The 17499-nt window shown below is 44.7% G+C and overlaps 1 protein-coding gene across 3 annotated transcripts in view; it reads right to left on the reverse strand.

The window, feature by feature from the left end:
- Positions 1 to 15206, reverse strand: part of LOC115176512 (copine-4) — a 94408-nt gene extending 79202 nt beyond the window's left edge. For all 3 annotated transcript variants that reach the window (XM_029736542.1, XM_029736543.1, XM_029736541.1), the window contains exons 1-2: positions 14216 to 15206; positions 1631 to 1824 (exon numbers count right to left, since the gene is read on the reverse strand). In XM_029736542.1, coding sequence (XP_029592402.1) covers positions 1631 to 1801 — 171 coding nt within the window. In that variant the 5' untranslated portion in view covers positions 1802 to 1824; positions 14216 to 15206. The remainder of the gene's footprint in view (positions 1 to 1630; positions 1825 to 14215) is intronic.
- Positions 15207 to 17499: the final 2293 nt, after the last annotated feature.

Below are 17499 nucleotides of genomic sequence, written 5' to 3' on the forward strand. Positions count from 1 at the left end.
TATTAATTCCACTTTTGATGGTGTATCAATACACCCAGTCATTACAAAGATACAGGCGTCCTTCCAAACTCAGTTGCCAGAGAGGAAGGAAACCACTCAGGGATTTCACCATGAAGCCAATGGTGACTATAAAACATCTTCAGAGTTGAATGGCTGTGATGGGAGAAAACTGAGGATGGATCAACCACATTGTAGTTACTCCACAATACTAACCTAATTGCCAGGGTGAAAAGAAGGAAGCCTGTACAGAATAAAAATCTTCCAAAACATGCATCCTGTTTGCAATAAGGCACTAAAGAAAAACTGCAAAAAATGTGGCAAAGAAATTAACTTTATGTCCTGAATAGAAAGTGTTATGTTTGGGGCAAATCCAGCACAACATATCACTGAATACCGTTCTTCATATTTTCAAGCATGGTGGTGGCTGCATCATGGTATGGGTATGCTTGTCATCGGCAAGGACTAGGGAGTGTTTTAGGATAAAAAGAAACGGAATAGAGCTAAATATAGAACAAATCCTAGAGGAAAACCTGGTTCACTCAGCTTTCCACCAGACACTGGGAGACAAATTCACCTTTCAGCAGGACAATAACCTAAAACACAAAGCCAAATATACATTGGAGTTGCGTACCAAGACAACATTGAATGTTCCTCTGTGGCCTAGGTCTGACTTAAATCAGCTTAAAAATCAATGGCAAGACATGACAATGGCTGTCTCGCCATGATCAGAATTTTTTAAAGAACAATGTGCAAATATTGTATTATCCCAGTGTGCTAAGGTGATTCCACTGTAGCCCTCAGGGTGGTGAAGACGTAATTACAGAGCCTTTTTGTAGATCGTTGACAGAAAATGACAATTAAATCCATGTTACTCTCACTTTGTAACACAACAAAATGTGGGAAAAGTCAAGAGGTGTGAATGCATTCTGAAGGCACTGTATTTTAAGATGAATGCACTAATTGTAAGTTGCTGTGGATAAGAGAGTCTGATGACTAAAATGTAAAACTGTAACATGGATGTAATGTCCAATCATCAGTTTTGGAGTGTTGATTGGTACCTCATTTTGGTTTGGTAAACACATTGATTAAGACGTTTATGGGTTTCTTTTTTCTTTACTCAGCAAATAGCTTCATTATGCAAATGCTTTTCGGGTGAATAAATATCTATTTTGACAGAATCCTCTTGCTTATTTGGTGAAGCATTCAGAAATTCATATACATTTACTAGGCAAACCTCATAGCTGGTAATACTGTATATTCCACATCCTTGAGGTGAACCAAATCAACATTTAAAAACACATAAGGGATAGTAAGAGAAGGAAATCTCTCAGTCCGTTAGCAAGCCGATGTCTTTGATTTGACATACAGAATAATTACACTTTTTCCTGTATCTCCAACTCTTCAGAAAGTCCATGTAGTAATCTGTAATCACCTTTTGAGATCTATCTCACCAAAGAGAGCCCTGAGGGGATTTAGGATTGAACAGAACCATCTACAGGACATATCCTCCAAATGACCCTTAAACATTACACCACTGTTAACATTGAAGATGGTTCTTATATTGCAAATTGTAATAAGACTGGTACTGCAATGTTAGTTCCTTGTCAGAACAGAGTGAGAGGCCACTTACTTCCAGCCACTGTCCGTGAGACTGCATTTTGATGAGGACGCAGGGGTCTGGCTTGGACAGGGCGTCCCGGTCTGAGATTCCCTTGCAGGTCACCCGCAGCTCCACTTTGGCCAGGCACGGGCTGTTGAACAGACCAAGGGTGTTGGCCGCAGACTCATAGATGTTGCTCATGGTGTGTGTGTGTGGCGAGTGTTCTGCGAGGGAGACAAACACACATATTACAGTCACTCATCATTCAGCACACGCAGGCACGCACGCGCGCACACACACACTTCCTCTACTTTATTCACAAATACACACAAACATCCCCAAACACTACATTCAGGAAACTTGATTATCACGAGGGCTCTTTGTTCCTTTAGAAGCCCCTCCGCCCCCACAGCTGTCAAACTGCTGCTAATTATCCCATGCTGATTTGATGAGCACACCAGACAGGACATGATAGCATTTTCCTGTCCAGCAATCACCTAATTAATCTCAACCCTCCAATTAGACCGTCAAGGTAAATGAGCTCCGTGAGATGTGAAGTGATGATCCCAATCAAGCTCTTGCTGCTCTTGCTGCTGGTGATTCTCTCATCCACCTCTACGCAGACGACACCATTCGCCCTTCTTTGGACACTGTTAACTAACCTCCAGACGAGCTTCAATGCCATAGAACTCTCCTTCCGTGGCCTCCAACTGTTCTTAAATGCAAGTAAAACTAAATGCATGCTCTTCAACCGATCGCTGCCCGCACCTGCCCACCCGTCCAGCATCACTACTCTGGACGGTTCTGACTTAGAATATGTCAACAACTACAAAAACCTAGGTGTCTTGTTAGACTGTAAACTCTCCTTCCAGACTCACATCAAACATCTCCAATCCAAAGGTATATTTCACTGGTCACCCCCAAAGCCAATTCCTCCATTAGTCGTCTTTCCTTCCAGTTCTCTGCTGCCAATGACTGGAACGAATTGCAAAAATCACTGAAGCTGGAGACTCATTTCTCCCTCTCTAACTTTAAGCACCAGCTGTCAGAGCAGCTCACAGATGACTGCACCTGTACATAGCCCATCTGCAAATAGCCCATCCAACTACCTCATCCCCACACTGTTATTTAATTTTTTGCTCCTTTGCACCCCAGTATCTCTGTTTGGACATTCATCTTCTGCACATCTATCACTCCAGTGTTTAATTGCTAAATTGTAATTATTTCACCACTATGGCCTATTCATTGCCTTACCTCCCTTATCTTACCTCATTTGCACTTACTGTATATAGACTTTTCTATTGTGTTATTGACTGTATGTTTGTTTATTCCATGCTTAACTCTGTGTTGTTGTTTGTGTCGCACTGCTTTGCTTTATCTTGGCCAGGTCGCAGTTGTAAATGAGAACTTGTTCTCAACTGACCTACCTGGTTAAATAAAGGTGAAATATATATATATTTTTAAATCTAAAATCTAAATGGACTAATGCCAGATCTCCTACTTGTGCAGTGATAGGCTATCTCTTATATCCCTTTGAGAGCTTAGGACTAGGTTCTATCTGCAAAAAGATAATTCTGAGATAATTGGCATTGAAGTTCCAAACACTCATTGGTTTGAATGGTGTCAGCTATTTTTTATCTTCTATTCTTTTGAACGTAACAACATGAATTGTGGGGTATTTAGAGTACTGTATAGGTAGAGAACATTGAACAGAACAAGGCTATGTCAATAACATAAATCTAACAAATATGCAGATAGAAACTTATAGTCCCATAACTCATCGAAAGAAGGTGATAGTACGGATCAGAAGACAACAGCAGCTCGTTAATTCAGACAAGGTTACCACCACTCTAGCCCTGGGGAGACAGACAGGGTTACCACCACTGTACCCTGGGGAAACAGACAAGGTTACCACCACTGTACCCTGGGGAAGCAGACAGGGTTACCACCACTGTAGCCCTGGGGAGACAGACAGGGTTACCACCACTGTACCCTGGGGAAACAGACAAGGTTACCACCACTGTAGCCCTGGGGAAACAGACAGGGTTACCACCACTGTAGCCCTGGGGAAGCAGACAGGGTTACCACCACTGTACCCTGGGGAAACAGACAAGTTACCACTACTGTACCCTGGGGAAACAGACAAGGTTACCACCACTGTACCCTGGGGAAACAGACAGGGTTACCACCACTGTATAGCCCTGGGGAAACAGACAGGGTTACCACCACTGTACCCTGGGGAAACAGACAAGGTTACCACCACTGTACCCTGGGGAAGCAGACAGGGTTACCACCACTGTACCCTGGGGAAACAGACAAGTTACCACTACTGTACCCTGGGGAAACAGACAAGGTTACCACCACTGTACCCTGGGGAAACAGACAGGGTTACCACCACTGTATAGCCCTGGGGAAACAGACAGGGTTACCACCACTGTATAGCCCTGGGGAAGCAGACAGGGTTACCACCACTGTAGCCCTGGGGAAACAGACAAGGTTACCACCACTGTAGCCCTGGGGAAGCAGACAGGGTTACCACCACTGTAGCCCTGGGGAAGCAGACAGGGTTACCACCACTGTAGCCCTGGGGAAGCAGACAAGGTTACCACCACTGTAGCCCTGGGGAAGCAGACAAGGTTACCACCACTGTAGCCCTGGGGAAGCAGACAAGGTTACCACCACTGTAGCCCTGGGGAAGCAGACAAGGTTACCACCACTGTATAGCCCTGGGGAAGCAGACAAGGTTACCACCACTGTAGCCCTGTGGAAGCAGACAAGGTTACCACCACTGTATAGCCCTGGGGAAGCAGACAAGGTTACCACCACTGTAGCCCTGGGGAAACAGACAGGGTTACCACCACTGTAGCCCTGGGGAAACAGACAGGGTTACCACCACTGTAGCCCTGGGGAAGCAGACAGGGTTACCACCACTTTACCCTGGGGAAGCAGACAGGGTTACCACCACTGTAGCCCTGGGGAAGCAGACAGGGTTACCACCACTGTAGCCCTGGGGAAGCAGACAGGGTTACCACCACTGTAGCCCTGGGGAAGCAGACAAGGTTACCACCACTGTACCCTGGGGAAGCAGACAAGGTTACCACCACTGTACCCTGGGGAAGCAGACAAGGTTACCACCACTGTACCCTGGGGAAGCAGACACGGTTTCCACCACTGTATAGCCCTGGGTAAACAGACAGGGTTACCACCACTGTAGCCCTGGGGAAGCAGACAAGGTTACCACCACTGTAGCCCTGGGAAAACAGACAGGGTTACCACCACTGTAGCCCTGGGGAAACAGACAGGGTTACCACCACTGTAGCCCTGGGGAAGCAGACAGGGTTACCACCACTGTAGCCCTGGGGAAGCAGACAGGGTTACCACCACTGTAGCCCTGGGGAAACAGACAGGGTTACCACCACTGTAGCCCTGGGGAAGCAGACAGGGTTACCACCACTAAAGCCCTGGGAAAGCAGACAGGGTTACCACCACTGTAGCCCTGGGGAAGCAGACAGGGTTACCACCACTGTACCCTGGGGAAGCAGACAGGGTTACCACCACTGTACCCTGGGGAAGCAGACAGGGTTACCACCACTGTAGCCCTGGGGAAACAGACAGGGTTACCACCACTGTAGCCCTGGGGAAGCAGACAGGGTTACACTGTAGCCCTGGGGAAGCAGACAAGGTTACCACCACTGTAGCCCTGGGGAAACAGACAGGGTTACCACCACTATAGCCCTGGGGAAGCAGACAGGGTTACCACCACTTTACCCTGGGGAAGCAGACAGGGTTACCACCACTGTAGCCCTGGGGAAGCAGACAGGGTTACCACCACTGTAGCCCTGGGGAAGCAGACAGGGTTACCACCACTGTAGCCCTGGGGAAGCAGACAAGGTTACCACCACTGTACCCTGGGGAAGCAGACAAGGTTACCACCACTGTACCCTGGGGAAGCAGACAAGGTTACCACCACTGTACCCTGGGGAAGCAGACAAGGTTTCCACCACTGTATAGCCCTGGGTAAACAGACAGGGTTACCACCACTGTAGCCCTGGGGAAGCAGACAAGGTTACCACCACTGTAGCCCTGGGGAAGCAGACAAGGTTACCGCCACTGTATAGCCCTGGGGAAGCAGACAGGGTTACCACCACTGTAGCCCTGGGGAAGCAGACAAGGTTACCACCACTGTAGCCCTGGGGAAGCAGACAAGGTTACCACCACTGTACCCTGGGGAAGCAGACAGGGTTACCACCACTGTAGCCCTGGGGAAGCAGACAAGGTTACCACCACTGTAGACCTGGGGAAGCAGACAGGGTTACCACCACTGTAGCCCTGGGGAAACAGACAGGGTTACCACAACTGTAGCCCTGGGGAAGCAGACAAGGTTACTACCACTGTAGCCCTGGGGAAGCAGACAGGGTTACCACCACTGTAGCCCTGGGGAAGCAGACAAAGTTACCACCACTGTGGCCCTGGGGAAGCAGACAAGGTTACCACCAATGTAGCCCTGGGGAAGCAGACAGGGTTACCACCACTGTAGCCCTGGGGAAGCAGACAAGGTTACCACCACTGTAGACCTGGGGAAGCAGACAGGGTTACCACCACTGTAGCCCTAGGGAAACAGACAGGGTTACCACAACTGTAGCCCTGGGGAAGCAGACAAGGTTACCACCACTGTAGCCCTGGGGAAGCAGACAGGGTTACCACCACTGTAGCCCTGGGGAAGCAGACAAGGTTACCACCACTGTAGCCCTGGGGAAACAGACAGGGTTACCACCACTGTAGCCCTGGGGAAACAGACAGGGTTACCGCCACTGTAGCCCTGGGGAAGCAGACAGGGTTACCACCACTGTAGCCCTGGGGAAACAGACAAGGTTACCACCACTGTACCCTGGGGAAGCAGACAAGGTTACCACCACTGTAGCCCTGGGGAAGCAGACAAGGTTACCACCACTGTAGCCCTGGGGAAACAGACAGGGTTACCACCACTGTAGCCCTGGGGAAACAGACAGGGTTACCACCACTGTAGCCCTGGGGAAGCAGACAGGGTTACCACCACTGTAGCCCTGGGGAAACAGACAAGGTTACCACCACTGTACCCTGGGGAAGCAGACAAGGTTACCACCACTGTACCCTGGGGAAACAGACAGGGTTACCACCACTGTATAGCCCTGGGGAAGCAGACAGGAATTACCACCACTGTACCCTGGGGAAGCAGACAAGGTTACCACCACTGTACCCTGGGGAAGCAGACAAGGTTACCACCACTGTAGCCCTAGGGAAGCAGACAGGGTTACCACCACTGTAGCCCTGGGGAAACAGACAGGGTTACCACCACTGTATAGCCCTGGGGAAACAGACAGGGTTACCACCACTGTATAGCCCTGGGGAAACAGACAGGGTTACCACCACTGTATAGCCCTGGGGAAACAGACAGGGTTACCACCACTGTATAGCCCTGGGGAAGCAGACAGGGTTACCACCACTGTATTGCCCTGGGGAAACAGACAGGGTTACCACCACTGTATAGCCCTGGGGAAACAGACAGGGTTACCACCACTGTATAGCCCTGGGGAAGCAGACGTGGACAGAAGATTCCACTTCCCTTTTCATTGAAACTGATAGAGAATGTGGTGTTCTAATCAAAGTGTCCTTCTCTGAGTAATTGGATTTAGCTTGACAGGCTAATAGCTAATGACATCGCAGAATAACAGTCCCACCGACCGATCCCTGAGCAATTAAACGCTCCATAGAGAGAGAGAGAGAGAGAGAGAGAGAGAGAGAGAGAGAGAGAGAGAGAGAGAGAGAAATTGATCGGACACCACAGCCTCTAGGCAATCTGCTCTTCTTGTCTGAGGGATTTTTACAAACCATAGGTACACCGTTAGTGGGCATCAGAATATCTGAAAACTGATTATCAATTCATCAGCTACAGTCCCTCAATTATCCAATAGAAACTCTCGTTTGCAACTGTTGGACCACTGAATACACCCTAGATCAGCTAGATGCAGGCAAGAGAGTGCAAGGTGGTATTGAATGTGTCGTTGTCGAACACCTTGATTACTCCAATTTTTATCTCGACCTGTTGTAAACTTCCATTCATAGGCTAGGTTGTAGCAACCTCATGATTGGTATAGGGAACATTAGAGTATCATTTAGTAGCCTAAACCTATCGATGGTACATTGCGCTGGGTGAATGGAATTTGAATGACAGTCATACAATATGCTGTAATAGAAATGCCATGCTCGTAAAAACAATAATCGTCCTCCCTCATCTTAAAACGTCAATGACCACCACTGAAGCTCATCCATCAAAACCTCCGTCCTCCATCATCCATCATCCAGCCACCAGAAGCTCCCTAACCAGCTGACAGGGTCGTACATTACAGCTAAATGAACAGCCATGTTTACATACTGTAAACCCATGAAAACTCTTTCCCAGGCATACACATTGCCATCATATCAATATGAACCATCCCTTCACACACATACACAGGACAAGTGCACAGCTAGTGAACGACAGTGAGTCAATAAGCAACAACAACAACAACAAATATTTTCCCAGTGGAACTTGCTGATAAATAATTTGTTGAGAGAAAATGTACTTAATACGATTGTGATGTGTTGTTGTCTCACCTAGCTATCTTTAAATGAATCCACTCGCTCTGGATAAGAGTGTCTGCTAAATGACCCAAAAATAAATAATGAGCAGACCGGCACCGACGCCCTGACTTTCCTGTACTTCTGGTTGATTTTTCAAGAACTGTCGTTTTTTTTCTGGGTGAGGCCCATGCTATTTCTGTTCTGCTCAAGTAGGCTACTTGCAGGAGCCAACTCTATTCTAGGACACGCCTGTAGCAATGTGCTTCTATGTTTGTAAACACAGGTGTGTGTATTTGTCTATACAGTATGTGGGATTATGGATGTATATGTGTGCATACTGTTGAAGTGTGTGTGTGTGTGTGTGTGTGTGTGTGTGTGTGTGTGTGTGTGTGTGTGTGTGTGTGTGTGTGTGTGTGTTAATGTATATGTGTCCGTACAGTAGACCCCTGACCTCAGACAGTGGCAACCTGTAAAGGCTTTGTTAAAAGCTGTGACTGGATGTGCTGCTGCTCTCTGTCACAGCAGGCCTCATAAAAGTGCTGATGCAGGCACCATGGCAACGTATTACAGACAGAACACTGGCTGTTGCCGGCACCATGGTGTTCAATAGCAGAAGAAAGATCAAGAACAAAGAAGCACAACTCAATTGAACACATTGACCTTCATCGAGGGAAGCTAATCTACTCTGGAAGTCCAGCGGACATAATGGCAATAGCCATTCTGGATATGAATGTCTGCTAAATGCATGTCATGTCTACTGTTTCCTTTCCAGAGCCGTACTGTGTAAATCCCATTCTGCCTGCAGGAAATCCCAGTGGATTGGAGAGGTTTTGCTGGAATCCAGCAGGATATCCTTCCATTGCCTGCTTGACTCCCAGCAGCTCAGTGTGATCTGAGCATGAGGAATGACTTTATCTGCTCCATGTTCCTTCTTTCACACGTCAGAATATCAACTGAGCTATAGGCTACCCACGCTAAGTCAGGTACAGATGTAGGATCTTCATTTGAGACAGTTATGTACAGCAGGAAAATAATCCTACAGCAACAGGAAATGTGTATTACTATGTGGATTATAGTTAATGGAAATGTTGTTTTTTTCTTCATTTGGGCAAATCAAATCTGACATTTTAAACCTTGAATAAACTACAGGTTTTACATTTCCTGCATTGCAGGAAAGTTGTCCTACAACAGAGTGATCCAATTAAGATCCTACACCTGTATCACTCCCCCTGGCACTGGATAATGCATTATCATTGTCACATTATTGCCAGTCAGTTACAGTATCATTTCCCTCCTGTTCAGCTCCACTTCCTGAGCCAGGAGGCCAGTAATCCTGGAGGATATCAGATGTTATTCACAGCAAACCCAACATAATCTGATTACAGTATATCATTTCAAAACACGGTTGAAATACAAACGTCAATCATCTGAATGTTACGCATTCTCCTTCCTCTCTCATTACCCATGATGCCTGAGGCTCAGGATGACATAATTTATTCTCATGGTTGATGAGATGGACTGATGGTGTGAGAATGTTATGGGGGAGTATGAGCTGCCACTCACACTAACCTCCATGCTCCATTGGAATAGACACTAAATGGGTCTGCTTATTTCCTGTGTCAACACCATGGGGGGCAGAGGCATTGCCTGACTGATGTTGGGGTTAAGGATTGGGCAATATATGTACCGTAAGAAATGTACCCATTTGTTATAATTTGCATATTCTTTGCAGATAATCAGGACACTACTATGAACTGGAACTATTCATTGCATAATGAGCTCTGACTCGAATGTGGTCTGTATATTTCACAGTTGCCATGGAAGCAAGGGGAAGGGATCCCCTTTTTTTCCAACCTTCATTCTAAAACTCTCACAGGGTCAGACACACCTTACTACCAAACCCTCTGCTGTTGTACTGTGCTGTGAAAGGCGTGGAGTTGAGTTCCATTTCTACCCCTGATCATGCCAGGAGAACAGACAAATATACAACTGGAAATCCCTGCAGTTCACTGCATATTTTTGAACTCAGTTAAGCAACATTTTGACGCTAGTAATTACCCTTTCACTGAATGAGTGATGAATGAACCCGTCCATGTGATTCAAACGTGGTTCCACTAACAAAGGCCTGTCTCTTACGCTGCGTATTTAATCATTGGGGAGGGTAATGGGTTCAGAAGCAACTTTAGAAGTAAAGCTTGGATCAGTTTCAGATGAAAGGAGAGAGGAATGTCCCTGCCTGGTGTTGGTGGGTTGTGTGTTGTCATTCAACGAGGTGTCAGAACGAGGTGAGTACCAATGGAGGCTGTCGAGGGGAGGACGGCTCATAAAAATGGCTGGAATGGCGTGTAATGGCTGGAATGGAGTGAATGGAATGGTATCAAACACATGAAAAGCATCCTCTCCTCAGCAGCTTCCACTGGTGGGTAGATACTACGTTCAACATGTCAGTCCCACTGGTAGAATGTTACAGCTACTCTACAACACCTGCTCACTCTGACAGTGTCCAACTATAGGAAGGCTTTTGCTTCAGCCCAGCACTAACACACCGTATTCAAACACTTCTGATTAAAACCTTTGAATCAGTTCTGTCGGTGCTGGACTGAAACCAAAGCTTGCACAATGCGCAGAGCTCCAGGGCTATAGGGTTTGAAAAAGCATAAGTCGCTCAGCTCAATTACAGGTGAAAGGATACTTTCTGAATTTCACCCTAGCCACTGAAAACCAGATGCAGGGACATGAGGGGGGGATCATCTCGGACTCTCTGTAGTGATGGAATTCTCAGCAAGGCAAAGGACACATTTGTGTGGGGATGAACTTTTTGGCAAGTTTATTTTAAGTGTACATTTTTACATTTTAGTCATTTAGCAGACGCTCTTATCCAGAGCGACTTACAGTAGTGAATTCATACATTTCATACATTTTTTCTCCGTACTGGTCCCCCGTGGGAATCAAACCCACAACCCTGGCGTTGCAAACGCCATGCTCTACCAACTGAGCCACACGGGTAACCGTCTACACGTCACTGTCAGTCTGAAGTGATGCCTCAAGACGTCCTGGTTTCAGTAAGCTGATATCTCTCAATGATAAAAATGCCTCTTCGTTATTCATGGAAACAGAAGGCAGTGAGAGAACACCTCTTACTCTAAACCTGAAAACAATGAATCATACAGCAGTCAGTGTGCAGCAGCCAGTCATTACTCATACGTGCTATCAGAGGCAGACCAAAAGGGAAGCGTGTTATTAGTTGGATATCCGTTCATTTACCTTTCCAATGAATGTCATTATTTATTTAACAGTGGTCAGCTCATCAGGTTAACCAACACATGTCAGTGCTAACAAGGTAAATCCCAGCTCTTCTTTCTTTTTAAAATGGCAGAGAATTAATGAGTTGTCTTAATTAATTTAGACACACACAGAAGCCAGGGTAGGACGGAATGGAAAGGCATCACAAGAGGCTGCTGAGGGGAGGACGGCTCATATTAATGGTCAGAACGGAGAAAATGGAATGGCATCAAACATCTGGAAACCATAGAAACCATGTGTTTGATGTATTTGATACCATTCCACTCGTTACGCTCCAGCCTTTACCACAAGCCCGTCCTCCCCAATTAAGGTTCCGTCAACCTCCTGTGAATGCTATCAACAGGAGCAGTATGAGTTAGACTCAGCTGTCAATAACACATCAGCTATGTTTTTCTGCCACTCACAGGAGAGAGATTCAGGTGTATTTGCATATTCATAGAAACACCACTGTCAGTTCCTTGTTGGCTTCTTTTAGGGGGAACTCCCTCTAACCGCTCTCTCTCTCTGAGCAACTGTTTGTGTGTAGGCATGCAGCTGCACTTGATCAGACAAGATCATTTGGTTAGGTATAATTCTCTTGATCAATTTACTATATTTTTTACTAATGCCTACATGTGTGTAAGCTACAGGTCTTTATTTAAAAAGTATTATTATTATTATTATTTTACATGCCTTCAGAAGCAAGCAATTTTTATTGTCAATCTCGATTATTGGTCAGTGCTCCTGCCCAAGTCAAGCACTGTTCTTGGTTCAAATTCAGGGTGTTGATCAGGAAAAATAGTTCTATTGAAAGACTGGGAGAGTTGTTAGACTGAAGTAGGGCAGTGCAACAAGGTGGCAGGTAGCCTAGTGGTTAAAAGCGTTGGGCCAGTAACTGAAAGGTTGGTAGTTTGAATCACAAAGCTAGCATCTGCTAGATGACTAACATGTAACAGCATACCCAGCTAGCAAATGTAGTTCCTTGGAAGTTGAGGGAATGTATGTTATTGGTTCTGGAAACGAAGACATAAGTTTCCTGACCATTAAAACTGAAAGTTATTTAAACATTCTGAGAATGGAAGTTAACATTTCTCCTGTTCTGGGAACGTACATTTTTAGGTTGTAGGGAGGTTCTGAGAACGTTTTTCTATGGTTCCCTGAAAGTTTTCCTGGGAGGTTTTATTAACGTTCTGAGAACGGAAATTATAGGTTATTTGAAGGTAATTAAATAGCGTTCTGAGAACATGTTTCAATAAGACTACCAGCTTAGTTGAACTGTTTTGAACTCCAAGCACAGATAAGACACATGGAAATGTATTTGCTTAGGCATTAATCATGAAAACACATGTATTTTTATTGTGGCATGGCATGGCTTGGCATTGCATTGGGTTCCCGAGTGGCACAGCGGTCTAAGGCACTACATCTCAGTGCTAGAGGTGTCACAACAGACACCCTGGTTTGAATCCAGGCTGTGTCACAACCAGCCATGATTGGTAGTCCCATAGGGCGGTGCACAATTGGCCGTGTTGCCCGGGTTTGGCAGGTGTAAATAAGAATTTGTTCATAACTGACTTGCCTAGTTAAATAAAGGTTACTTTTTTATTATTACTGTGAAATTCAAACCTATGATCTTCTGCTCTCCATACGTGAAATTAGTCGACTGCACCATCAGGATGGAGCTAGCATGACATGTTTTTTTTACTCATACAAAGCTGTTCATTTTAGTCTATTCAAACAGACCCTATGTCAAAGGAAACAAGCCCTCATTAAGATCAGATGTGGCCAATTAGTGGGTGAGGCCAACACACCTGAACTCACTTAACCAGATAGAGGATAGAGAGAGTTTTGTTGATGCTGAGAACAGAACGTATATGTTTTAAAATAATATTCTCAGAACGTTCTTTGAACTATACTCATGTTTTCTTGTGGTTTTTATGGGAAGTTTTCTTAATTCTCTGAGAACATGACTTTAAATAGAACCAAGAGGAAACCTGCAGAAAACGTTATGCTGAAGTACTGAAATTCCCACAGAAGAACGTTGTTTCTTAACGTTCTCTGAACATTCTGAGAACATGACTTTGAATAGAGGAAACCTGTAGGAAATGTTATGGGAAGGTTGTATGCAAAATAACCGTAGGACAACCCCACTCTCGCCAAGCACTAAGAAACATATGTTTCTTAGAACATTATGTGCTAGCTGGGTACCCTAGTGACCTGCAGCACAAACTACATCAGATAACCATCCCTGTTTATATTAGGTGACTGGAAACCAGAACGACCCTGCCCTGTTAATTCATTCAGGGTGAATGAAGGATGCTCATAACTTCATACAGATGAAATAAAACCCCACCAGGTTCCACAGCTGAATTCAGTTGCGTAATAACGCAGATTGGCAAGAGCAGGTACGGTGACAGGTAGATATGACCTCAGTGTTGCTGGACATATTTGAATTACTGTTACCAACACATTTTCCTGCAACACTTGCAAAAGCTTTGATCGATGTAGCCTTTCCTACAACCAGTCAATTATTCAACCTTGAAAAAAAAGCCTTGAGAATCTACAGGCAGGTGTCACACATAATAAACTAGGCCTATGTAAAACTGGGGGAATTCCATCATCAGAAACATTTTGATCAACAAAGTGCACTATAACGGATATTATTAAAATATGTTCAATATCAACAATTTTCAATGCATGTTTATGCAAATACTTTGTCATTGATTCTAAACTCACCTTATAAAAACATGAACAAAAATAATCCCAAACCAGTGATGGTGACAAAAAAAACTTTTCAAATTCAAAGGCTCCGATTTGAGCAAACTCGGCTAAGAGAGATGACTTCACCACACAGAGAGCCAAACCCCATTCTCAATCCATTGTTTATATCAGCAGCGATAGAGGAACCTGCCCTCTTGACGTTCAATGTAGTTGTGTCTCCCCCTTTCCTCTTTATGAAAGACGGTTGGAGAACAGTCCCAAAGATTATTTCACTGGCTCCCGCATCACTTCAGCTGCACCCTCATCTTCAATGAGGTGTTGCTGCGCACCGCGCTATCACTAACTTGACAATACTGCCCTCTGGTGGCTAACGTTTTAAATTAGTTTACACCCTTCTCCTGCCACACTTGAAATATCTTGTGCTTCGTACCCACCACATACTCTCAAAATGATAAATAGATGCTTTCACGTTAGTTCACCACTCTGTATTGATCTGTCAGAAAGCCATTCGTAAGATCTTGTTCACTCTATGGTAATCGGCCTCTCACACATAACCCTAGGTTTAGTGACTAATTATGTTAGTAATTGCCCTTGAGGACAAGCGAGAGGATATGAGGGGTGTAAGTATTGATAGGCTTACGAAACACGTTTTTACTATACTGAACAACATTATAAACAACACATGCAACAATTTCAAAGATTTTACTGAGGTACAGTTCATATAAGAAAATCAGTCAATTGAAATACATTCATTAGGCCCAATCTATGGATTTCACATGACAGGGAATACAAACAGGCATCTGTTGGTGACAGATACCTTAAAATAAAGGTAGGGGTGTGTATCAGAAAACCAGTCAGTATCTGCTGTGACCACCATTTGCCTCATGCATGAACACATCTCATTGGCATAGAGTTGATCAGGCTTTTGATTGTGGCCTGCGGAATGATGTCCCACTCCTCTTCGATGGCTGTGCAAAGTTTCTGGATATTGGCTGGAACCGGAACACACTGTCGTACACGTCGATCCAGAGCATCCCAAACATGCTCAATGGGTGACATGTCTGGTGAGTATGCAGGTCATGGAAGAACTGTGACATTTTCAGCTTCCAGGAATTTTGTAAAGATTCTGGCAACATGGGGCCATGCATTATCATGCTGAAACATGAGGTGATGGCAGAGGATGAATGGTACGACAATGGGCCGCAGGATCTCGTCACGGTATCAAATTGCCATCGATAAAATGAAATTGTGTTCGTTGTCTGTAGCTTAAACCTGCCCATACCATAACCACATCGCCACCATGGGGCACTCTGTTCACAATGTTGACATCAGCAAACTGCCCGCCCACACAACGCCATACACTTGGTCTGCGGTTCTGAGGCAGGTTGGACTGCTGACAAATTCTCTAAAACTACAGACAAATTCTCTAAAATGATGTTGGAGGTGGCTTATAATAGAGAAATTAACATTAAATTCTATGGAAACAGCTCTGGTGGGCATTCCTGCAGTCAGAAGGCCAGTTGCATGCTCCCTCAAAACATGGCATTGTGTTGTTTGACAAAACTGAACATTTTAGAGTGGCCTTTTATTGTCCCCAGCGCAAGGTCCCCAGCGCATGCTGTTTAATCAGCTTCTTGATATGCCACAACTGTCAGGTGGATGGATTATCTTGACAAAGGAGAAATGCACACTAACAGGGATGTAGATATTTGTGCACAAAATTTGAGAGAAATATGCTTTTTGTGCATATGGACAATTTCTGGGATATTTTATTTCAACTCATGAAACATGGGACCAACACTTTACATGTTGCGTTTATATTTTTGTTCAGTGTACATTGCTATGACATCATTGGTAGGCTATTTCCATGACATTATTGAATGATCAATAAAAATGAAAGGGTAAATGTGAGTATTTATTGATATTATATCAATCATCAGGAGTTATAGGAGGACGGCTCATTGTAATGGCTGGAAAGAAATGAATGGAACGGTGTCAAACGTGGTTTCCATATGTTCGATCTCTTTGATAACGTCCCATTAACCCCATTCCAGCCATTACAATGAGCCGTCCTCCTATGGCTCCAGAGTGACTACAGTTAATTGATTCATTTTAAGATAGCTAGGTGAGAGAATCACATACAGTTGAAGTCGGAGGTTTACATACACTTAGGTTGGAGTCATTAAAACTTGTTTTTCAACCACTCCACAAATTTCTTGATAACAAACTATAGTTTTGGCAAGTCGGTTAGGACATCTACTTTGTGCATGACACAAGTAATTTTTCCAACAATTGTTTACAGACAGATTATTTCACTTATAATTCACTGTACCACAATTCCAGTGGGTCAGAAGTTTACATACACTAAGTTGACTGTGCCTTTAAACAGCTTGGAAAATTCCAGAAAATGACTTCATGGCTTTATAAGCTTCTGATAGGCTAATTGACATCATTTGAGTCAATTGGAGGTGTACCTGTGGATGTATTTCAAGGCCTACCTTGAAACTCAACGCCTCTTTGCTTGACATCATGGGAAAATCAAAAGAAATCAGCCAAGACCTCATAAAAAAATTGTAGACCTCCACAAGTCTGGTTCATCCTTGGGAGCAATTTCCAACGCCTGAAGGTACCACGTTCATCTGTACAAACAATAGTACGCAAGTATAAACACCATGGGACCACAAAGCCGTCATACCGCTCAGGAAGGAGACGCGTTCTGTCTCCTAGAGATGAACGTACTTTGGTGCGAAAAGTGAAAATCATTCCCAGAACAACAGTAAAGGACCTTGTGAAGATGCTGGAGGAAACGGGTACAAAAGTATCTATATCCACAGTAACACGAGTCCTATATCGACATAACCTGAAAGACCGATCAGCAAGGAAGAAGCCACTGCTCCAAAACCGCCATAAAAAAGCCAGACTACGGTTTGCAACTGCACACGGGGACAAAGATCATAGTTTTTGGAGAAGTGTCCTCTGGTTTGATGAAACAAAAATAGAACTGTTTGGCCATAATGACCATTGTTATGTTGGAGGAAAAAGGGGGAAGCTTGCAAGCTGAAGAACACCATCCCAACCGTGAAGCACGATGAAAGAAATAAAAGCTGAAATTAATCACTCTCTACTATTATTCTGACATTTCACATTCTTAAAATCAAGTGGTGATCCTAACTGACTTAAGACAGGGAATTTTTACTAGGATTAAATGTCAGGAATTGTGAAAAACTGAGTTTAAATGTATTTGGCTGTGGTGTATGTAAACCTACGACTTCAACTCTATCACAGTCATAGAAAGTAAA

Source organism: Salmo trutta, chromosome 37, assembly GCF_901001165.1.
Source record: "Salmo trutta chromosome 37, fSalTru1.1, whole genome shotgun sequence".
Classification (NCBI taxonomy): Eukaryota; Metazoa; Chordata; class Actinopteri; order Salmoniformes; family Salmonidae; genus Salmo; species Salmo trutta.